Source organism: Anarhichas minor, unplaced genomic scaffold (assembly GCF_050575085.1).
Source record: "Anarhichas minor isolate MPS153535 unplaced genomic scaffold, ASM5057508v1 ptg000007l, whole genome shotgun sequence".
Classification (NCBI taxonomy): Eukaryota; Metazoa; Chordata; class Actinopteri; order Perciformes; family Anarhichadidae; genus Anarhichas; species Anarhichas minor.
The window spans coordinates 8,724,464-8,747,859 of record NW_027466453.1 but is presented as its reverse complement, the minus strand read 5'-3'; the positions used below and the strand labels follow the sequence as shown (position 1 = coordinate 8,747,859).

Here is a 23,396-nt window from a genome sequence, read left to right as displayed (position 1 = left end):
TCTATGTATATTGTTTTACACTCCTTAAAACTCCAGAACTTTTAGGTTTTGTTCAGAATCAAGGTCCAATGATAGTCGTCTTTACACACATCCTTGGGTACATTACAAACAGGAACTGCTGTTAGCTAATTCAGTATACTATTAATGCTGCCAGTTTTCCAAAATGTAAACAAATATCGGGTAAAACAAACGTTGAAGCCTAATCCTTTTCTGCAGACTAAACATTTACACATATCGGTTTACAGATGAGCTATTTCTCTGTACACAAAGATAAACAGCTGCGGGTCAGCCGAGGTGATACCACTGTTGCTTTAAGAAAGAAAAAGAAAAAAACTTTGAATTAACTTTGAATTAACATGCAACTTTTTTTTTTCTTAGAGATAACAGTCTTGTTGGTTAAGTGCTGCTACTGAGTCACAAAGCAGTCTGTCACCATATCACACTAAACCACGAGAGGGCAGGGTTTCCTAACCGAACACAGACTCATGTACTGTATATTGACAGAGGGTATTCGACTGGCTTACTGAACACCCAAACACACTGTTTGCTGAAACATTTGATGTAGCGTGTCTAATAGAATATGATGGATATTGTTTTCACAATCATATCTTGCATAAAGGCATCAGAAATGGTTTCTGGCCCGCTGTAACAGTAAGGAGCAACACAGCATTGGAGGAGATCAGGGGGGGGGGGGGGGGGGAGGGGACGAGGATGACCCGACATCTAGAGAGGAAGAAGGTCACCGAACACACTTTCCCACCCAGCCCTGCCAGACGCACACACACACACACACACACAGATCCACCCTGCAGTGTTGTGTGTGCCAGATGAGGGCGTGATACATGACTGCTGTCACTGCTTCCTTCACTACACCAGCACTTGTGCAGCATAACAACTGCACCACAGTGTACTGCTTGCTGAAGATACAGTGTAACACTACCTGAGGCACAAAGCAATGCCATCTGGACTGCACTCCAGGGAAAGTGGTGTTTAATCAAATACTGACAAAGGTTAAAGGGCACTTTAGCCAGAACGAAGCTGCAACACTGTCAATATGTTGCAGTGACGAACATGAGCTGAACTGAATACAATGGTGCTTCTTTCATGGTATGATTGGCTAAAACCGAATGAGAACCAGCTTTGATGGCTTTCATTCCTCCGACGGTCTGGATGAGTAAAATCAAGCAACAGCCGACGATACAACTATAGATTTAATTGTATAAAATGTAAAAAAGTATATCAAAATACATACAGTAAATGGTGTGAGAGCAGGCGGAATGTGTTCTCTCAGATGGTACAGTAAGTCCACTAAGTTCTCACAATGGCATAATTACAACACGTTATATAAATACACATTTTGATCCACATCTCAAAGCACTTAACGGCGGCTTTATCGTCATTCAAGACTGAACAGAACATAACCACATTTTCATGATTCAGGCGAAAGATAACACTTATATCTTCGTGTCGTTGCTCAGTGTTTGTCGCTTTATAGGCTGCACAGACGATTGTCCGTCCGTCTGTCCAAACTGGATAGCCGATGTTAAAGAAAATTTGCCTTTTGCATACGTGCTGTACATTGTCGAGTTAGTGGCTCAAAGCAGGGTTAAGTTTGAGCGGCTGCAAAAAACCAGTTGCATCAGGAGAGTTCAGGGGTTCAGTAATAAAAAACGACCTTCTCTTTGATCAACACGACTACTGTCCAACACAATGAGGAGAGTCAACACAGACACATTTTGACTTTACTTTTGCAAGCTCCACAGCTTTTGTCAATATAACCCTGAAGACTGGGTTCTCCAGTAAAAATCAAGCTCTGTTTTCTGAATAGGGTGTGCAAAATGTGATGTGATCAATAGATACATGTTCAGATCTCACAGTCAATCAACGTAGATTTTGTCACAGTATGTCTCCGTTAGCGTCGGGGAGGTTGTTACTGACACAATCATTGTGATGCCACTGATTATGACATTCACTCTTAAACAGTGTCATCTCCTCTAAGGGGTTCCTCCGGGGCTCATATCTCAGATATCTCAGTACTCTGCAAGGTCACTGGCGGGATGAAAGCGCAGCTGCGGTGTATGCGTGAACGAGCTGTATAGCCCTCAGGTTGGGGAAAGGGAAAACGTGATATTCTTGATGATTCTGGGAAGAGCCGAGTTTCAGGATTGTCAGGAGCTGCCGTCCCCATTCTTGGTCTTGAGCACCACGAGGCTAACCATGACGGGGATCAAGCAGATGGGAGTTATCACCAGGGCAAAGACGATGACCGGCGGTGGGTCGCTTAGCTCCTCTGAGGGACAATCCTTGAAAAAGCTGGAGTGAATGTCCACAAAGGTCTGTTCCACCAGCGGGTTGGGCCATGGGATCCCTAGACAGTCCGATATCTCCTCTGTGCAAAGGCTTAGGTTACTATACAAACTGCAGTGTGGGGACAGAGAGTGTGCAGAGGAGGATTCAGACATCAGCAAATATTTAGCAATATTTTTCGTGTTAAAACGAATTAACTGCAAATATAAACACACACACACACACACACACTACTTACCCGCTCACATTGCCCCAAGTGCACCAGTTAGTGCTGTTCAGCGATGCCATTGCGTTTTTAAACTTGGGGAGACATACATAGTCAAGCAGCATGGAAAGGCAATCCATTGTTGGCGCACGATAAATTCCATCACATAATCTGCAGTAGTGCGGACAATGCTGAGAATTATTCCCACAAGCTGTACGAGTTGAAGAGTTGAACAGAGAACGAGAGATTGAGATTAGAAAATGACAATAAATACGTGCTGGACATTATCAAAAGATACCCATTAAATTCTGGGTTTACAGTATGACATAAGATTATATGACTATGTATTATGTTTTAAAGTTATGTCACCTACCAAATGACAAGGTAGGTTCTCCTTGAGTGGCATCTTAAACAGAGAAGAATAACATGTTTAGATTGAAAACTTGACATCAAGTAGTAAAGGCAGTTGACATAAACTCTCTTTAAATCTGTCATGCAAGGTCTTTCTAATTCAGTTCATTAAATAAGTTCATCAAAGACATACATGGTAGCAAATTCCAATGCAAAGAGTATTTCAGTCTGTTGCAGCTCATGAGTTGCTTCACGTGTCTAGTACTGAGGCAGGCATTTGCAGCTGTAGAAGGGAGACCACACACTCACCGCAGAGAAAGGAGAGGAATACCCCAATGAAACCAAGTGCTCCCTTCATGTCAGAAAAAAAATGAATAAAGGTGCGATTTCCCCAACCGGTGACCATGTATAATAAACCTAAACTTCTTAGACTGTGTACAGCGAGGCATAACAGGAAACCCGGCAGGATGGAAGAGACGCAGTGTAACCTTCGGTTACCAGATGTCCAAACAGTGTTACCCGCGGTTACCAGATGTTCTCCGAAGATCTGTCTGACGGCCCCGCGCCTTGGCAGCCGCTCTTCCCCTCTCCAACATACGTTTCCCTAGGATTTTCTTCCCTTTTTTAACGGGGTGGAGGCAACAAAGATTGTCCTCTCCATTCTCCCAAATAAAAGGGAGCACACCCAAGCTGGGCTGGACTCACATCTGAAAACCCTTTACTCTTTAACTCTTGTTCTGCTTTTTAGTCTCAGTTTCTCACAGTCGAAAGGCCTGGCCAGCTCACAGCATGTGATTTATTTGCCTTTTGGGCTGCCTCTGCCAAATAGGAAACATAAGTAAACATTTAGGGCTTAGCTTTTTGGGGTGGATGTAATCATGACTCTGCAGGGTGTGCTGAGCAGACAGCGCATGATTTCATGTTTAGGTTAATTAATAAAGAAAGAAGTAGTTAATAGTTAGAGCTGACCAGCTGTTTAAAAAGGCCGGCTAACTGATATTTCCAAACACATGTGTTGGAAACTTTAGTTTTGTTTTTTTTATGTCTGATGATTTTGTGACATCTGTAAAGTAGTTTCTCACTGTAACCGCTCACCACTTTAAAAAGTGCTGAGTAAGAGGTGGTTTCATCGATTGAATGAAAAATGGAATGTATGGTTGTTTTCTCACGACCAACTTGTTCATTTATGTCACTGAATCCACATGTTGGGCCTCTCACAACATCTGTTTGCCGAGCAGCATTTTGATTTAGTAATGACATCAGGAAATGTGTCTTTTCAGCAGAGGAGGAGCTCCGAGTTGGGGGGGGGGGGGGGAGTTGGCAGGGGAAGGAGGGGGGGGACAGTTAGGGGAAAGAAAAAAAAAAAAAAAAGGAAGGCACAAGAGGAGGAACAGTGAAAGGGGCGCTGCTCCAAAGTTCCAGTTGTTTCACAACCCGGAGTTCATGCGTTGATCACAGACGTTGCATGGGGTGAATGACGAACAAATTCAGGAAGTTGAGCCAGGTGGGGTCTTTTCATAATGAGGTTTAAGTTAACCTTTTCACCCAAACCCACTGTGGGCCTCGTGTCTACTGCTGTTGACCCCTCACTGGTGGAGACCTCCTCGGGAGTTTGTCTTGGATTCTCATGATAGTACACACACGGGGAGTTCTTGGCAAAGAAACGGGATCGCTGTGCTCTGCTCTCTGTGTTGGTCAGTTCCAGGCCAAGCAAATGAGTTTAAGGAACTGATCCAAAACAATCCCCCAGTGCACACAAATATATAATCACTATTGCAACTGTAAAATATAGAGCATGTAAATAACTTTCATATATTTCTGCTAAATTATAAAAGCAAGATTACTAGACAGACATTTAGTTTACAGTCAATAATTAAGTGTAAAAGAAAAGAGATGTAATCTTACTGGCAAACGTCATCTCTGTTGAGTGATACCCTGTAGAAAAAGGAGGTGATGTTAGTCAAAGTATGCATGATCATGAAGCCTATATATTTTATTATTTTTAAATAAATACACATACGGTACCTATCGTTGTGGCCGGTTGCGCTGCTGACTTTTCATCAACCAGACAAACCACTGTTGTGCATCCTGCTATAAGAGAAACAAAATATATTATTGGATTAAAGAAGTAAAGTAAAAAATACTTGTACACCTATTAAATTGAATTATGATGATAATCATGTGTATACAAATTCCAGTACTTGTGAAATTAGAGGAGGCAAAGGAAATAACAAGGAGTACGCTGTAAGGAGTGAAGAGGTCAATGCATCCTCCCTTTGTCTGCCACTCTTTTGAGGAAATCTTAATATATTCAACTCAAGGACATATACACTTACAATACATTGACCTCCCACAAGAATAAAATATCTTATTTAATGAATAGGAGCTAATAATAACGACAGCATGAATCATAAAATCAACTGTAATGATCTGGTGAAGATCCACTGTAACACAAATTCTTCTTTAAGAACAAATGTGTTGAGACAGCTTGGTCAAAAATCACTCTATGGCCCTTAAACCAAACTGTTCAAGTATAAAACTCAATCATGAGACTCGCTAAGCTCCTTTCTAAAAGCCACTCAATCATAGAAAGCCCCAAAAGCATTCCTCTTGAGAGGCGAGATAGAGGGCAAGTAAATAAGTTGTATCATATAAGAGTAAAGACATGGACAGTATAAATCGTCGACTTACCCCAGATGAGAAGAGTCAAAAAACACCCAGAATTCATGAGTGGGAAACTAGCGGCTGTCATTTTGCCTGATAACGCTCTGTTCGTCTTCCCTGGTGGGTAAGGATTACATATCTCAACCTTTTTGCAGGAAGGCTCTATAAAACAACAGGAAGCCCTCATTTCCTAGGATGGGCGGATTCACACAATGGGACAGAGAGCCTCTGATAAGGTTAGAACTATGGTCCACTGGTGCACCACCATCACTCTCTCTCTCTCTCTTTATCTGTTTCTTTCTCTCATCCCACCCTCTGCTTCAAAACAGAAAGAGAGAAGTTAGGGAGAGCCCCGCCCTCTCTTTTTCTCTCTCTCCCTCTCTCTGTATCTCTACCTTTGCCTTTGATTCATGCTTTTATCAACACAAGCAATATTTTGTTTTCAAGAATGGGTTCACACACATGTGGACTAAATAGCATGTGAGCAGTCTTGGAGCAAAAGGATTCATGCTGCAACTACTTATCGTCCCTGCTGTAGATGTTTCAACAGAAATGCATTGCTTGGGAATTGCTATTGTCCAATTTTACCTCCTGTCAGCTGATGTCATCCACTTACACCGCAACAGTAAATAAACTGAGGTACAGTCTTTACATTTACAACCCCCAGGGTTCTTGTAGCTTTCTTGTAACCGATGCTGATGAAGCCAACAGAACTACATCGTCTGATCTGTTGGCTTCATCAGACCGTGAACTTCAGCACACACTATGGGGCGGTTTGAGATGAGAGTCAGTAGCTCCAAGTCTGAGGCCATGGTTCTCTGCCGGAAAATGGTGGATTGCTCCCTCTGGGTTGTGAGTGAGAATAAAGTGGAGCGGGAGATGGACAAGCTGTTTGGTGTGGTGTCAACAGTGCTGCGGCCGTTGTACCGGACCATTGCGGTGAAGAGGGACCTGAACCGGAATGCATCCTTGGGGTAGTGACTGAAAGAACGAGGTCTCGGATACAAGCGGCCAAAATGTGATCTTCCTTCGTAGGATGGCTTGGCTCAGCCTTAGAGATAGGGTGAGGAGCTCAGACATCCGGAGGGAGCTCAGAGTGAAGCAGCTGCTCCTTTGCGTCGAAAGGGGCCAACTGAGGTCTTTGGATCAGGATGCCTCGTGGATGCCTCTTTTTAGAGGTTTTCTGGGCATGTCCAACGGGTAAGAGGCCCCAGGTTAGACCCAGAACACACAGGAGGGTTTATATATCTCGTCTGGCCTGGGAACCCCTCAGGGTGGAGAGACGGACAATGTGTGGACGGAAGGATGAATGGATGGATGTGCGTTTACAACTGCGTTTTGGTCTTTTTGCCAAAAATAGCAGTTAATGAAAGTAAAAAACAAATGGTGTATGACAATTTAAAAGAGTACTAAATCCAAACTGATGCAGCAGAACCAGAGATATCGTTTTTTTTTTGTTCCACACATTTTCTTCCTTGTCAAACTCTGGCACCTGAATTACCCACAATGCAACTCGACTGAAGAGAGTTCAGTAAGAGAGTCTTGTGTGTTATGCTAGTAGCGGCTAATGTAGCTTTGAGTCACTAGCGTCAAGCAGAGATGAAGAGTGGGATACAGGAAAGCTCATTTCCTTCTAACGCCACACGGACAGATTGTTAAACTTCAGCCCCAGCAATCGCTGACTCAAGTGACATCACTTGAGGCAACTGATTTTGCATGGCTCCGTCTGGAGCCACAAAAAGCTTGATGTAACTTAATTCACATATGCAGTAATACTCCCTACGACCTATAAACATGCTTTTATGGGTTTGTGTTTCTGTTGCTGTAGAGCATGACTTTTACTGTCACTGCTGGTGAGTGAGGAATATGTGTTTTTTGTGTCTGTGCTGTGTTACAACATCTAATGATGAAGCAACCCCATCCCAGCACCTCTGGATCTGACGTCACGCTGAGCCTCTGTGGTAAAGAGAAGCGGCAGGGATCTCCAAAATGAAACTGTTGCACTCATGCACGTCACTGAAGGATGAGTGCTCTTTCTCAGCTGCTGGACTTGGGAGAGAGCCAGCTAGCGCTGGGCCAAAATTGCTTCCACATTACATTTCAGAAAAAGGAGGCCACTCTTTTTTTCGTATGTGACTGGAATTAAAAAAATCCCCCAAACAGACAATTAGATTAATCTGCATCAAACTTTCTATGTAAAGTTGAAGTGTGAATTGCTGTGCCTACAAGGAGGAGCTTGACATGTTTCAAACATTCTGTCGGAGGAAAGCAGAATAAGTGAATGTTTAGTTGGCATGTCACTCTTCTATGAATAAATGCCTCGTATATACATGAATAGAATGTTTTAAATGACGGGGGTATTTCAAGCTGCTTTGTAATTCTTTTCATCTCCAAGCCTCTGTCAAAGATCATAAAAGCTGCACCATGTTGAGTCCCACAATGACAGGCGCCAAGACCAACACACGCTGTTTACATGATACAGAATTAAAAACTTCCTGCTGATAGCAGCCATGCTCCCCAAACTTATCTTCCTGTGTGTGTTTGCTTTCGTTTGACAGGTCGGTATCAACATGGCGCGAGCTACTTCAAATACAACTGTAGACACGGCAAACATGCCTTATCATATGAGAGACTTTTGCTCACTCAATGCATCATTACTAATCAGGAATGCATGGCATTAACGGTAGAACCAGAGAGCACAGAGAAACACACTGAGGCCGTCGTGTTGGTATAACATGATACGACACCATGTCGGACCAGGTTTCTTTATCCAAATTAGACGTGCGTATGAGCACATGTTGTGTCATGGGATGAAAAGTAGGTGAACAGTGCCATCTTGGGTGCCACAGGAGTAGCATTATTTGTGGTTTCTTTTTATTCATTTAGGGCTTATTTTGAAAAATATAAAATAAACCAAGCTGCTGTGAATATAAAGATAATAATGTGCATATATTTACAGCCTGTACGATATGATGCAGGATAACATTTTACAAGATAGCCTACATGTATCCTTAAATTGATACTTGACTTGTTGCCCTCATGCATCAACATCGAAACAACCAACAATAAATAAGTTAAATAAATAGAGTCATGGTTCTTCGCTAAATAATTGAAGGCATGTGGCCATGTCCACAAGGGCATCCCCTCTTCTTTTCAGGGAAATGGTCATATCTCAAACATCCTTGAAACATATGCATTTTTTTCTGATTGAGGTATTTAAAAGAGATGTCTTCCTAATAACCTAAGTTTGAAAGTCTGTGAAAGAGAAAAGATTGTGTGACAATATATATTATGCAAATAGCTTTTGTGGAATGTATGTTGCTTAGTATTTCCTGTTTTGTTTTTCACACTGTCACAAATAGATGTAAGTTTGAATAGATGTATATCGTTTAAGGAATGCTTCATAAATTAAGGCTTTAAACGATGCAGCTCCTTCTACCAATCAGGTCGATCATAAATACTCAACACAAACCTAAAACGTGCTTGTTGTCACTTTAAGTAAATCAGGGTTTTACGTGGAGTACGTGAAGGCATCAGTGCCCCGAGGACCGTCATCCAGCCATCTCCGAAAACGGACGATGAAATGCGTCGGGCTCTCCCTGGAGGAGGAGTACGGAACAACAGCTGAACTGTTTTTCGTTTGGTAGAAGTCCACTGTAGGAGTTTACAACTATTGATCATTTTTCGCTCTTAATATTTTTGGACAGTTATTTTACCTTCACAATCTGCACAGTCGGGGTAATTATAACATCATGTGAATATATTTCCGGTGTTGTGAGCAATGTATTTGTTGTGCTATTTAAAGGGGGAAAAAAACACAAAAAAAATTCCTGTGAGATTAATTAATTAATTGTAACCATTGCATTAAAATGCCGATCAAAATCTATAATCGAAACCCATAGAGCGTCATGCCCTCGCGCATTTTGATGGCGATCTAGCACTCTGGACAGTTGCATCAGTTCCTGTGTGCGCGTGTAAATGGCTATGCCGTGGCTGCTGCTCCACGCTACTTTTTATTCCCAGGACGCAGAATAGTCATAAATCGTCCTCTGCTAGGAAAGGCTGTGATCATAATAAAGACGTCACCCTCCTTGCTCGGGTTGGCTCGATAGTGCGCAGCTATTTGTAAGCTACAACAACAACAACCTCCAGCACCATGCCTATGGATAACGCAGGGCATTCTCTGAGATCCCCTCGCCGTGTGGACACGAGATCTGCGTCAGATCCATAAGAAATACCGCTTTTAATTGCTCCGGATATCTCGACTCGACTGTAAAAAGAAAAAAAGAACCAAAAAAAAAAAAAAAACCCAGACAGGGACTTGATCGCGTTGCGATCTTTTCGCAACAAATAGGACGCAAGCCCGTGGATTTGAAGGTATTTAATAACTGCGACACTGGATGTAGAGGCAGACGTGCACACGCGTCCGCTGGAGAGAAAAAACGTGCTGTCATTGCGGTGCCTGGTGCGTACGTCTTTAAAGTGTTGCACATTTAAATGGATTCTTCTGAGGCTCTGTCTCAACGGGGCTGCAGCTACAGGACGTAGCGCACTTCATAGCTGAGGCTGAAACGTGTGCACATCTCGCAGTCCAGAAAAACATTTATGCGCTAGAGCAGCTCCCCGAGCGCAGTTTTATCGTTGTACTTATATTGTATTCTGTTTTAGCTCAGACAGGGACGTTGATGTGCACTAAGGTGCTTGTGAAACACAGAAAAAACTGTACTACGCACTTTTTTTCTGCTCCGCTTCATATTGCTTTTTTTTTTTTTTTTGAAGAGGCACGCCCACCCCTGAGCAATGTGGATCATGCCCCGTGCTGTTGAATAATTCGACTTTACTTATTTGTTCTCACGCGATGGGTCTGTTTTGGTCATTGTTTGGTCAGTTGAAGTCTTGCCCTAAGCGATTTAAAGCACCAGTGTCAAACCCTTTTGTTTTGTTTTTTCCATAAAATTTCAGTTTTGTTTTGCAAACAGAGGGGGGCACTCTTTCAAATAGACTTCACGTTCCAGTAAGGGTGAATGGGGAAGTTTTATTTTCTGTGAGAGGCAGGGGGAGAGAGTATGTTGTACTCACCTTATAATGGAGTAAAGACTTAGTCATTTAATAACATAAATTATAGAATGGGACTGTTACACCAAACTATCAATTATGAGCATACCAACATCCATTAGTTGTATTATTGAGAATTATTGTGATAGAATAGGTAGTTTGCAATTGAGTCCCACAGACACTTTGCAAAGCCTTGTAGGAATATTATTGAAAATTCCTAAAATAAATGTCCATTTGATAGTGTACCGTGCACTTTTTAAACACCTTTGTGGGCCAAATAGTATCTCTGTCTTTTTAAAGAGAGTCATGGAGGAAACAGCTGCTGCAGCTCCGGCGCCTGACACGGATGCTGCCCCACCAGCCCCAAAACCTCAGCCTTCCTCCTTTGTACCGTCCCGCAGCCTGCTGGAGTGGAGGCGGAGGGTCAAGTCTGAGTACATGCGCCTTCGCCAATTAAAACGCCTTAAAAAAGTAGAGGAGGTCAAGGTGGGTCAACACAATTATTAACATTGCTGCAAAACAGGTGTTTGTTCAATTCATGCATGTGTACTGTATGCATGGCATCAGGGGCTTGCAGTATAAGTGTTTTTTATATGCAGCACTCACTGTGTGTGTTTATGTGTCTTTCAGGAGTTGTGACATGCTCTTTGTTCTGTTTGATTCCAGACCCTGTTCATGTCCAACAGGCAAAAGATTGAGCAGCAGACAAATCTCCTGAATGAAGAGTGGTCCAGGCTCAGGATTCAGTCCATCCCTCTGTCAACGTCTGGTGGAGCTCTGGCCAACAAGAAGGTGTGTGTGAGTGTGTGCTAAAGAGATTAAAATAATACCCTTTGCACCACATAACTTCATATAACCTGGGTTATTATAGCAATCTGAAACCAAAACGAAAACAAGCTGTGAACTATGCCGCAGTCGCTTCACATTGGACACTAAAGTAGTGCGAAGATTACTGTAAACAATAAACATTACGGCCATTCCTTTAGATTAGGCTTATGCTATAAAAATTAATTGAAACTATTATAACTTTGCACATAGCATCCTGCATGCACTGTCCGGCTATGTGTTCCTGCCCAGGCTGCTCTGGCTTTCAAGTAATCCAATTATTATTGTGTGAATGTCTTGTGAGAAACAACTCCTCATCTCCGTCGCGTTGCATCCTCCTTAGCAGCACCAGCGTTCTGCTCTGATTCCCACCTGGTTGTCAAGTGTTCCTAAAATATCTCAGAACAAAGCTGTGTGCCAGAAATGGATCATAGTATGCAGCCTAAGAGTGGTTTCTATCCCTGTGGGAGCTCATAATACAAACAACAACCTGAGGGCATGACAGCATTTTTCTCTCCCCCCGTGCTGTCAGATTCCCCTTTATTGTGTTTACTGGGTTTATTTTTTTTCCCTGTTGGGGTGTCGAGCAGCATGTGTATTTGATTATATATATATTTGAAAATCGTCCAATAATGCTGAGGACTGCTCTATTGTCTTGTCATCCCCAACGCACCTCTGCTTCTCTTACAGATGTGCACGGTGGAGTTTGGCTTCCCAGAATTCAAAGCTCAAGCCATTGCCATGAGACCACTGTCTACAGTGGCAGGAATCCCCTTCATGTACTCTTGGTCGCCTCTGCAGCACAACTTCATGGTACGGCATCAAATCACAACGCTACTTTGACATTTTTACCGGCCGTAGCGGCCTCAGAAGCGTCACGGGTGGCGGCGTGACAAGCGCCAATCAGCTGGTCGCGTACCTGTCTTGATGGGAGTTTTTGTGTCTTAGGTGGAGGATGAGACATTCCTTCACAACATCCCGTACATGGGCGACGAGGTGCTGGAACAGGACGAGGCCTTCCTGGAGGAACTCATCGACAACTACGATGGTGTCCATGGTGACAGAGGTGTGTGTTGAATGAATAATGTAGCGCCTGTCATACCTTATATCACTGCAGCGTTACCTTGGGACGTTTTGTTTGTTATGTGCTGATGATGCAGCCTGGAAGCGTGTGGAAAACATGGATTAATATTTAAGGCATTGGCACTTTAGCTTCTGACATGTTATCTGTGTCCCAGAGGGGGGGTTCATCAGCGACGAGGTCTTCAAAGAGCTGGTGGAGGCCTTGAGCCAGTACTCTGACCACGAGGAGGAGGAAGAGGAAGAAGCAGCGGTGACGGCGGCAGAGGCCGTGGCGGAGGTGACGGTAAAGAAGGAGGACGAGAGAGCGATGAGGAGGAGCTCGGCGGAGGGTTCGGAAGATGCCAAACCTGGCGCTGTGGCATTCGTCAGGAGGAAGAGGAGGAGCACCACTGAGGGTGAGCAAGTCTTCGGCTGCGTTTGTCCTGAGAGGGAACAAGAGGGCTGTGCAGCATGAACAAGGCTGGCACTGTTCCTTTTCATTACACTGTACAGCTGCCGCAAGGTCGCCCTGCCGCAGCAGCAGCGTTTGCACGGGCATTGTTTACTTTGAAGCTGCCCCTCTGTCCCTGCATGGGTACGCTGTGCGAGGGAAACCTGTTCGTCCATTACACTGATGTGACCCGGCTCTTATTACAGAACTCATTGAACTCTCGCACCAAGCTTCATGTGAAACTTAGTGATTGTGAAATGGAAGCACACCTGGATAAACAGTCACTGAGGCACTGGTGCACGAACACATCCATGAATGAGGGGCAATGAATAAAACATATTGGGGGGAAAAAGAAATGTTTGTGTAACACCACGGTTTTCTCTGAGAACTGTTTTCAGAAAAGCAGCCTTGAGAATTGGGAAATCTTTTGTACCATTGCAAAATGTTTAAAAGAACACATTGCGTAAGGTTTATTTGTGAATCTGTATCAAAAGCATGACATGCGGTTAAAACTGTGTTATGTGTATAACCGTCTCTCTTTCTTTCTGTCTCCCAAAGTGAGGGACTCGTCCAGCACCAAGAAGGTCCCCAACGATAAGATATTTTCCGCCATCGCCTCAATGTTTCCTTACAAAGGCACCACGGAGGAGCTGAAGGAAAAGTAAGAAAAGTGCAGTTGAAACTGTGAATCCATGCGCACAATGCCCGAAACAGGCCGTTGCCTAGTGTTCACCATGGAGACGCAAGCTGTCAGGGAGGAAAGTAATAATGGTGGCTCTCCCTCTCAGGCGCTCTGACTCAAAGGAGCAGTTGGATCAGCATCTGAAAGAGCTTTAGAAAGAAACACCTACGACTTCACACGGCACTCACACCGACTTCAATTCATAAGCAGTGCTGTGGTGAAGGAATTTTCTACACGTGTGATATATTTCTACTAAAACCCTCCACAGGTACAAGGACCTCTTGGAGCCCCCCCGCCCGGTGAAGCTGCCCCCACTCTGCACCCCCAACCTGGACGGACCCTTTGCTAAGTCTGTACAGCGGGAGCAGTCGTTACACTCCTTCCACACGCTCTTCTGCAGACGTTGCTTCAAATACGACTGTTTCCTCCACCGTAAAGGCTTGATTTATGTTGATTATTATTTCTCCTGCTGTGTGATGTGTCCCAGTGAGATTGTGATTAATACTCATTGATGCACCATAACTGATGCACAAACAGAGAGTCAAAATACGTTTTCTTTCTTTCCATGAAGCTTTCCATGCTACACCCAATGTTTACAAGAGGAAGAATAAGGAGATCCGCATAGAGACTGAACCATGTGGTGTAGACTGCTTCCTGTTAGAGGTATGCCAGCCTCACAATCATTGTAACCTAATCGTGCATTCTGTTCGCTTTCGTGCATGCTATATATCATGCTGTTTACTCTTTTCCGCTGTCCTCCTCTGAAGAAAGGGGCTAAAGAGTTCGTGGATCAGAATATGCTACGGTCGCAAAGGTCTCGGAGGCGCCGAAAGCAACAGCGTCCCACCAGCTCCAGCTGTCCTGGACCGTCTGTGTCTGTTGAGGAAGGACAAGAGGGCTGCAGTGACCATGAAACCACCACCTCCTCCTCAGGTAAGGCTCTGATCCAACAGCAACTGGGTTTGGATCTGCTTTTGAAACCACCAGGTGCTTTCTCTATTCCAGGCATGAGGTTCAGTTGATCTATAAGTTTTTTTTATTGTTTTATTTCTACTTTGCTTATTACTATATAATGCCTATTGTTTTGAGATTAACATTTTCTCAGGTACTCCAAAGTAAATCTCTTGAGGCCTCACACAGTAAACACAGTTATTTGTGTTTGTGAGTCACCGTATGACTGAGTGGAGGCGTCATTTACCATAACCTCCCCCAAATCCCTCCCTTTCTGGAAGGTTGTCTGCCCCGACTGCCCGTCAGAAAAGTGAAATTTGGCCAAAGATGATAGCTTGCAAGTCACATCCTGCTCTCTCCTCTGTCTCCCTCCCTCCCTCCCTCCCTCAATCTACTCTCAATATCAGCTCTCCCTTGCCAAGCAAAATAAACCAGCCATTAGCTTTGCATGCTATGACCCCAAGATAAACACATTGTTCCCTCTCCCCCTCCTCCTTCTGTGGTGGTGTTTTGTTTTACCATTTCTGTTGATATCTTCATGCGGAGAATGGTGGGAGGGAAATAAGAGCAATCTCCTCTGTCTCTCTCTTGTCCCCTCCTCCTCTGGACCTCTTTGGTTGTTGTTCGTCGCCAACAGGGCCTCACTGGAAGTCTCTGCTAGCTCAGGAAACCACTCGTGCTCAGCCAGTGACTCAGCAGACTCCCTCGCACGTGTTGAGATAATGTGGGGGGGGGGGGAAAAACAGATTGTTGAGCAGATTAATAAAAATACTCAGTGCTGGAGCATGTGGCCACGGCAATGCTGCATTCAGCCTGTTGCCAAGCAACATTCGGCTCTCTGCCTCGAGCTGTACAAGCGTTTTGAATATCCAAAAAGCTAAATCAAAGGAATGGTCCCCTGTGTGTGTGTGTGTGTGTGTGTGTGTGTGTGTGTGTGTGTGTGTGTGTGTGTGTGTGTGTGTGTGTGTGTGTGTGTGTGTGACTGTGTGTGTGGCTGTGTGTGACTGTGTGTGTGTGTGTGTGGCTGTATGTGTGTGTGGATGTGTGTGCACACGTGCAGATACACAAAGATGGCACCCAGAAATAGCTGTATGTGTGTCAGTGGAGGGTTGTATTAGCCTGACTGTGTGTGTGTGTGTGGGCAGGCAAAAAAACAAAAAGCTGTCAAAAACCTTTAACCAAGACAAAATAATAGAAAAGAGTTTTATGAAGTGAACTTGTTGCGAAGAGTAGTGATACTACAGCTTTTTTCCTGTGTGCGTAACAGAGGAGAATTCGCGATGCCAGACTCCCACCAAGCCACGTCCAGGGGATGGTGACGGGGAGCAGCAGGCGGGCTGTGCGGTCCAGTGGAGCGGGGCGGAGGAGTCACTGTTCAGAGTGCTACACGGCACATACTTCAACAACTTCTGCTCCATCGCTCGCCTCATCGGCACGAAAAACTGCAAGGAGGTAAAATTGTTCACACACTTAAAGGGATACTTTACCACAAAATGGCCATCTGCATATCAATTACTCACCCTGTGGTACCTTGAAGACTTGAAGAAGACTTAGTTGTCCTACATTAAACGGAGAAAAAGTCTTGATGAATTGAGGTAAATGGGGTGTTTAACAACAGCAAGAAGCGTTTTAAATATTAAGGTTATAGCGAAGACGCAGGTGTTTCTAACTATGATTTATTCATTCACCGTTAAAAAAAACTGACTAATGATAGCACATGACAAATTATGGCTTTAGATTTAAACAAATTATGGTAAATGTAGGATGAAAATCTGAATTTTCTTAAAGGAATACCAGCATTAGCATTGCACTCCTACTGTACGACATAGTCAGACAGATACCTACATTACCCACATAGCAACTAATGTAGCAATGAGCGGCTAGCCCTAAGTAGAGATGAGGTGCAGTGTGGTAAGCTAACTTCTTACCAAATTCAATAACCCCCTGAGTTATTTTGATGTCTAAAATCGGATTGAGTTCGGATTGAGTTCCCCTTTAAAATGCCAGATGCTGGAGTGAGATAAAGGCTGCAAATAGATGTAACAACTCTCAACACTTTAAGTAGAGAAAAGACACCCACATAAAACAAACCCATGGAAAGGGAATGGTGACAACTAGGAAATAGCAGCAAGAGGATTTCTGTACAGCAATTGTGAGTTGTTAGCCGGCTCATCTGTTTCCTAGCTATATAAGTCATGAATTGTCGTTTAAATGTTAAATAATGAACAAACAAATACTTTCTGTAACTATTGCATAACTGAAGTATAGACAGCATACTTGCGTCGCTGATTTCTGTTGTGTTTGGGCCAGTGCGAGTATAATAGCTAATGTATCCTGTGCCTGTGGTTTTGTGGTGCGGATAATTGGGCTGACTACGGAGAGAATGGCATGTGGCACCATAAACACGGATGCTTACCAGATGTGACGTCTCCCAAATTCTCTCACGATGCAGTCGGTCAGCCTTAGACATTCCCAGACTTGAGTCAAAATGAGTGTCATGTGGGTATGTGCGTAACGAGGAGAAACATATTACAACATCTAAGTTTCAAAACTTTTTACTTTTGAGCACAACACACGCAGTAAAGAATGGGTAAAAGCAAGACATGTTGAAGCAGCCTTGTCTGTTTACGTCCACCCTTCTTTAGCGCCTCTTGTCACATGACCAGTCCAGTACTGAACTGTCTGTCACGGCCCCTGCCGGTATCCAGAGGACCCCGCCCACTGCTTAGCTGAGTGGAAAGGCTGAAACCAGCTGCATCATTATGTATGTCTGTGTCCTAGGGAAGAAGCCAAATCTGGGTTTTGGCCGCCAGAAGTGTGTGTGTGTGTGTGTGTGTGTGTGTGTGTGTGTGTGTGTGTGTGTGTGTGTGTGTGTGTGTGTGTGTGTGTGTGTGTGTGTGTGTGTGTGTGTGTGTGTGTGTGTGTGTGTGTGTGTGTGTGTGTGTGCGCGCTGCAGTGGAGTTTTGATAACGTAGGATGGAGGGGGACGGATGTTCTTTTCCGCTTGATGGGGCAGAACATGACACGATGTAATTACGACGAAGAAAAAACAGAATTTCTTCACAGTAGTGTACATGTGTAATTAATTAGCAGGGTATGTTGTTGTTGTTTATGTCATTGTGACTTTCCACAGGTGTATGAGTTTGCGTTGAAGGAAGTCCTCATCCATCGTGTTCCTTTAGTCCACGGAGGCGTCGCGCCCCAAAAGAAGAAGCGGAAACACAGGCAAGATATCTCCTGTTGCTCTCCCTCGCTTGCCCACCCTTTGCTAAATGATGGAAAGATTAAGATAACGTGATCTCTCGCAAAAGGGAGCTGGGCCCTCAGTGAAAGCTCTCTGAATAGATAATAAATGATTAAAATCATGCAGAATTACATGTATTCTGCACTGTTGCATCAGTATTTACACTGCATTTAGTTTTCAAATTCCCATTCTTGTTGCTGAAAAGTGAACTGAAGAGGTGTGGAACAAGTTGGAGGAGTTTTGACTCTTTGTGTTTGTTTGATGTGGCAGGTTATGGGCAAAGATTCAGCTCAAGAAAGGTATGTTCACCTGGAAAAGAAAAAACCACCACAGCACAACTATTACTACACTATGCATTCTGAAATATGACGCAGTTCACTGTGCCAGTCTGAGGGCTTTGTCCTCTGTTGCTCCAGATAACTCGTCCAATCAGGTGTACAAATACCAGCCATGTGATCACCCCGACCATCCGTGCGACAGCTCCTGCCCGTGTGTGATGACCCAGAATTTCTGTGAGAAGTTCTGCCAGTGCGAGCACGAGTGTGAGTGTCACCTTTTTCTTATTCACCAGTTGCGACCATTCTCCCGTGTACTCGATGCTTCTTCTTTCTTCCACAAAGCAACAAGGCAGAAGTATAGCTCTCTCTCTCTCTCTGCCTTGTAATGTTGAAGGGAAATTGTTTGTCATAACCACATTTTCCACTGAAAGCTTTTTTTTTTTCCCAGGCCACAATAGAGCACGGCAGCAGAATGTAAAACGACTCAGTATTACATACTGCAGTATTCTGGCAGTGGTCAGAGGAGAAACTGTCCTCTGGCCGGGGATAGGTGGGTGTCTGTTTAATGCAGAGCTGTGTTCACAATGAGGCATTCGCTGCAGCAGCAATGACCTAGAACAGTGTTTTTCCGAAATGGCCACATGGTGGAGGAATGCATTTTTCTATTTTGCCCTCTGGAGAGTTTTACAACAGAGGACGGGGGTAAGACGTACGACGGAAATATCTCGCAACGGTTTGGAAAAAGATGGCTTCGCCTCATTTGCTCATCCGTTGTGGCTCGGTCACCTCCCCTCCCCTCCCCTCCCCTCCCTCCTCTCCCTCCTCCTCCCTGCCCGACTGTTACCTCGCCTTTTCCCGTAGCAGAGGAGAGCCCAGGCCAAACAGGAAGCAGCCCCCGGTTGCACATGTGTGTGCTCTGGAGACTTGGAGAGAAATCAAAGGGATGTGACAGGCTCAGTGCCTGATATACAGCATCATCTCCAACATCGGTATGAGTCAGGCAGCTCCAGCTCAACAACGCTTGATGATGCAGTCACATAAAACCCGCACTGGCCGGGGATTCGCAGGTTGAAACGGCAAATGCGTACCGACAGTTTTCCCCAAGCGGAGACTGCTGCAAAGACATGTCGGTTATTCTTGCCTGATCCTTCCACTCATCTGCCCGGAGGGTGTTGTGTTTCCTCTGCAGAACTGTATTTCAGCATATCTGCCAGCAGAGGTCTCTGAGCGATGGGCTTCTCAGCTTCACTCGGCCGTTGAGTGTCTGTGCTGCAACTGCATTATGGCGTGGAATTATTCATCATAATCATATTGTGTGTTCTGCCAAGTCATATCATGTATATTCTTTCAGAGCAGCTGCATGTCCTAATGTTTTTCCAGGCCAGAACCGCTTCCCAGGCTGCCGGTGTAAGACGCAGTGCAACACTAAACAGTGTCCGTGCTACCTGGCCGTGAGGGAGTGCGACCCAGACCTGTGCATGACCTGCGGCACTGCAGATCACTGGGACAGCAAAGCCATCTCCTGCAAGAACTGCAGCATCCAGAGAGGCCTGAAAAAGGTACACAAGGACGCTTGAGGGTCTAAATGGTTACATGTTTCAAACCTGATGCTTTGTTATTCTGCAGAGACGTTAGTGTAGATTTATATGACTTGTGGAGTCCTAACCTACTTGTGACTTCTCTCAGCACCTGCTTTTGGCTCCATCAGATGTCGCCGGATGGGGCACCTTCATCAAAGAGCCGGTTCAAAAGAACGAGTTCATCTCCGAATACTGCGGAGAGGCAAGTCCATGCAGTTTCGTCAGATTAGAAAATATATATATATATTTTAGGCTTGATTGAAGTTTTGTACTTGCAGTGTTTATTATTCCTGTGTGTGTGTGTGTGTGTGTGTGTGTGTGTGTGTGTGTGTGTGTGTGTGTGTGTGTGCGCACGAGCAGCTGATCTCCCAGGATGAGGCGGACCGACGCGGAAGGATCTATGACAAATACATGTCCAGCTTCCTGTTCAACTTGAACAATGGCAAGTATTCCCTATTCCTCCACTGCTCATAGCCACACCATGCTATATGTTATTTGACATATTCCCCAATGTGCTCCATGTCTCGGTAGACTTTGTCGTGGATGCCACGCGTAAGGGAAACAAAATTCGCTTTGCAAATCATTCAGTTAACCCAAACTGCTACGCAAAAGGTAAGACCGAATCAGTTTGTTTTGCTACAGAGTCAAACGTGAGTTTAGATTACGTTTGTGGGATGAAAGCATGTCTTTCGTTGGCTAATGCTGTGTTTGTTACCATTGCAGTGGTAATGGTAAATGGAGACCACCGCATTGGTATCTTTGCCAAACGAGCTATCCTGCAAGGAGAGGAGCTCTTCTTTGACTACAGGTAGAGTCACAGGCCTTTTAGTGACTCCAGCAGGTTCGAAGTAAAATAAAGACCAGGCCGTGCGGTACCTTGTGGTAAACTAATCTATCAGTATCCGTAGTTCCTGTATACTAACTCTGACCTTTCATCTTCCACAGATACAGCCAAGCGGATGCCCTCAAATACGTGGGAATAGAAAGGGAGGCCGACATGGCGTAGCTACACCTGCTGCCTACCTCCGTAACCGTTCCCTCAACCCTTCAGCCGCCCACTGATGCTTCTGTCCCTCTCCGTAGCGCCACATCTAGTTGACGAGTTTCAATGAACAGTCGCTGTCTCTGCCCTCTCTGCTGCACTTCTAAAAATAGAGAGTCCCCCCCCCCCCCCCCCCCCCCCCCCCACCATGCCACCTCCTTCAGTGACAGCAGTCAGCTCTCCCCTCTCATCTGCCCCAAACCCCGCCCCTCCTACCTGCAAGAGTGTATACGCCAAGCTTATGAAACTAAACTATTTAAAGTGGAAATACTATTAATCTGTATCGCTTACCGCAGCAAGAGGATCACATGTTTTTTTTGTGTTTTTCTTTGTTTCATCTTGTTAAAAGCAAAGAGGTTGTGATTACCCATCATACAGCGTGTTACTCTCTAAGCAGTTTTGTTACTGTACTTATAGACCGGCTTTTTCTTTGACCTCTCAATACGTAACGCAAGCTTTTACATCGTACCTAATGATGATCAAGTGAAATGCATGTGCTGTCTCTTGGATAAGCAGAAACCAATATACGATGTTAGCCCACAGCATTAGCTTCAGTCAGATTCTGCTCCGTGCGGTCTCTTAGTATTGTAGTGTGATGTTACCCGCCGCCTGTTCCTCAGGAGAACTCCACCAAGTTCAACAGCTTTGTATGTTCTTCTGGGAGCTTTTTCTAGCGGCAAAGTATCACCGCCACATCTTGATGGTGAGATATAAGTTATTGTGCATTTATATCATTGTTCTGCAAAAAATAGGCAACCAGACAAGAAACCGACTGACTGAATGTAACCTGTGGTGATGATGGCGAAGAGATCTCATCCCTCTTTTCATTTTTTTTACGCATTAACTCGTTCTATTGGTACTCTGACAGATGTGCACGCACATCAAACATTTATCATCACAGTTACATTGATCTTGAGGACTTCACGTTTTGTGAAGGAAATCATTAAAACATTAACAAGTCGCACGGTAAATGTCGTCGTTTCAAAAGTCATACAAGTGCCAAATGAGTCCACAAAAGGCTGAAATAGTGAGGACGTGTTGCATAATTAACAGTGTGTTAAAGGTAACCTTTGCAAGGTTGTGACCCTGGGAAAAGCAAAATTATCAGTGTTTGACCAAATATTAAAGTCCCCCCACATGTGAATGTAAAATATATTTTTATCATCTTCCTTATTTGTTTTATATGTCCACCCTGTTTTTCATTTGTAAAACATTAAAGCCCACTCTTAAATGAGATCTTTCTCAAAAGGGATGAACAAAATGAGGAGTTTACTGCTATGTACAGTGTCTGCATATAAAAATGAAAGTTTAACTTTATACATTAAAACATGCTGTTCTAGTCCATGAGTTTGTCTGTGCAAAAAAAAAACGACAATTTCCTTCAAGCTTCTTTTATTGGGTTTGGCTTTGCCTTTGATTTACACAGTAATGGTCATTTACAGTGAAAGTATTACAAAAGAAATCAAGCAGACATAAGAACAGAAATAAAATTTCAGTGTGATCACAAGCACAACTGTAATGATCATTTCTGGTACCTGTTGCAGAAGGATTTGGTTTGACGGTGCAGAGAAGCGGCCTGACCTGCTTACTAATCACTCTGGTGCTTTATCGTGGGATTATATATGATATCACAGGCTATCTGCAGATTCATATGAGTCTGTAGTAAGTATTAAGACCTTAAGTATTGTATTCTCTATACTTTAAATAAAGTTAAGACTCAAATCATGACTTTCTCATAGCCCCAATTTAACTTTATACCCCTTTAAATGTGTTTTTAAACTTTGATTAAACTCCAGGAAGCATTAAGCAGCCCCGAAAAAAGGTATAGATTTGGTGAAATCAGCAGATTGTCTGAGCTAACAACATCCTTCTGGCCTACTCCCTCTACTGGCCATTTTTACCTTAATCCCTTTTATTCCCGCCCTATATGATCCCGATCAGCACAGACTCAACGTGCTTGAAATTGAACAACTGAAGCCTGAACACGGAGAAGCCACTCTTGAGCTATACACGCAGGCCTCGTTTCTGTCTCATTGCTCTACGGTCGGTGCACGACTATAAGTGAATTGGACAGTTGGCATCAGTGCACGCGATAGTTTTTTCGAAAGAGAGTCGTCGGTTGGCAAACTATGAATACACAAACATATAAACATCTAGTCAGTCACACATACACACACGCTCCAGGGACCACGTGTGATTTACTAGTGAGTGGCAATGAAGTGACGATGCTAGGCTGAATGTTCACAGCCTGTTGAATACATTGAGGTGTATACATTTACATCAGACATAAGTTTACTCTTTCCTAATAGACAGCAAAGCATATTTGGCCCAAGTTTGTTGACCTTTGAGTGTTGATTGTCTATTTAACAAAAAACACAAACTATTCTTGGTGTCGATCACAAACCAACAGTTTCACTCCGTTTGCTCACTTTTCATTATCATTCATCACATTGAATCTTTCTTAAAAATATAGCCTGTATACACGCCAGTTTTGGCCGAATCTATACAATTTCATACATTGTTAGGAAGTAGTGCCTTTTACGGTAATTTGCAGTCTTTTACATCCTTTCACTGTACAATTTTGCACAGTTCTGCCCATATGTAATGGAAGAAACAAAACAATGTGGAGTTTTGGAGGTGTATTAGTGCTACAGAGAACATGTTCTGTACTTTCTTTATCCTGAGCATTCCAAAAAGCT

At 44.0% G+C, this 23,396-nt stretch overlaps 2 protein-coding genes across 7 annotated transcripts; one reads left to right on the top strand and one right to left on the bottom strand.

Moving 5' to 3' along the window:
- Positions 1-1,193: 1,193 nt before the first annotated feature.
- On the bottom strand, positions 1,194-15,258 carry ramp2 (receptor (G protein-coupled) activity modifying protein 2). The gene is made up of 6 exons (XM_076085408.1): positions 15,073-15,258; positions 4,889-4,954; positions 4,769-4,798; positions 2,886-2,918; positions 2,546-2,723; positions 1,194-2,418 (listed from the first exon to the last, which is right to left on the bottom strand). Exons 3-6 carry the CDS (start codon positions 4,779-4,781, stop codon positions 2,169-2,171), a joined length of 474 nt encoding a protein of 157 aa, XP_075941523.1. The 5' UTR covers positions 4,782-4,798; positions 4,889-4,954; positions 15,073-15,258; the 3' UTR covers positions 1,194-2,168.
- Positions 9,109-22,039, top strand: ezh1 (enhancer of zeste 1 polycomb repressive complex 2 subunit). Of its 6 annotated transcripts, none has more exons than XM_076085385.1 (20): positions 9,348-9,904; positions 10,883-11,068; positions 11,249-11,374; positions 12,098-12,220; positions 12,356-12,473; positions 12,646-12,885; positions 13,479-13,581; positions 13,871-14,034; positions 14,174-14,265; positions 14,370-14,535; positions 15,821-16,005; positions 17,687-17,778; positions 18,068-18,096; positions 18,214-18,339; positions 19,456-19,634; positions 19,762-19,857; positions 20,016-20,097; positions 20,187-20,267; positions 20,379-20,463; positions 20,601-22,039. In XM_076085385.1, the coding sequence occupies exons 2-20, from the start codon at positions 10,889-10,891 to the stop codon at positions 20,659-20,661; spliced, it is 2,328 nt and encodes a 775-aa protein (XP_075941500.1). In that variant the 5' UTR covers positions 9,348-9,904; positions 10,883-10,888; the 3' UTR covers positions 20,662-22,039. The 6 variants fall into 6 exon arrangements, with proteins under 6 accessions (XP_075941486.1, XP_075941477.1, XP_075941467.1 ...); XM_076085396.1 differs by having other exon boundaries at positions 9,349-9,904; positions 20,379-20,503; XM_076085371.1 differs by lacking the exon at positions 9,348-9,904 and adding an exon at positions 9,109-9,265 and having other exon boundaries at positions 20,187-20,463.
- Positions 22,040-23,396: the final 1,357 nt, after the last annotated feature.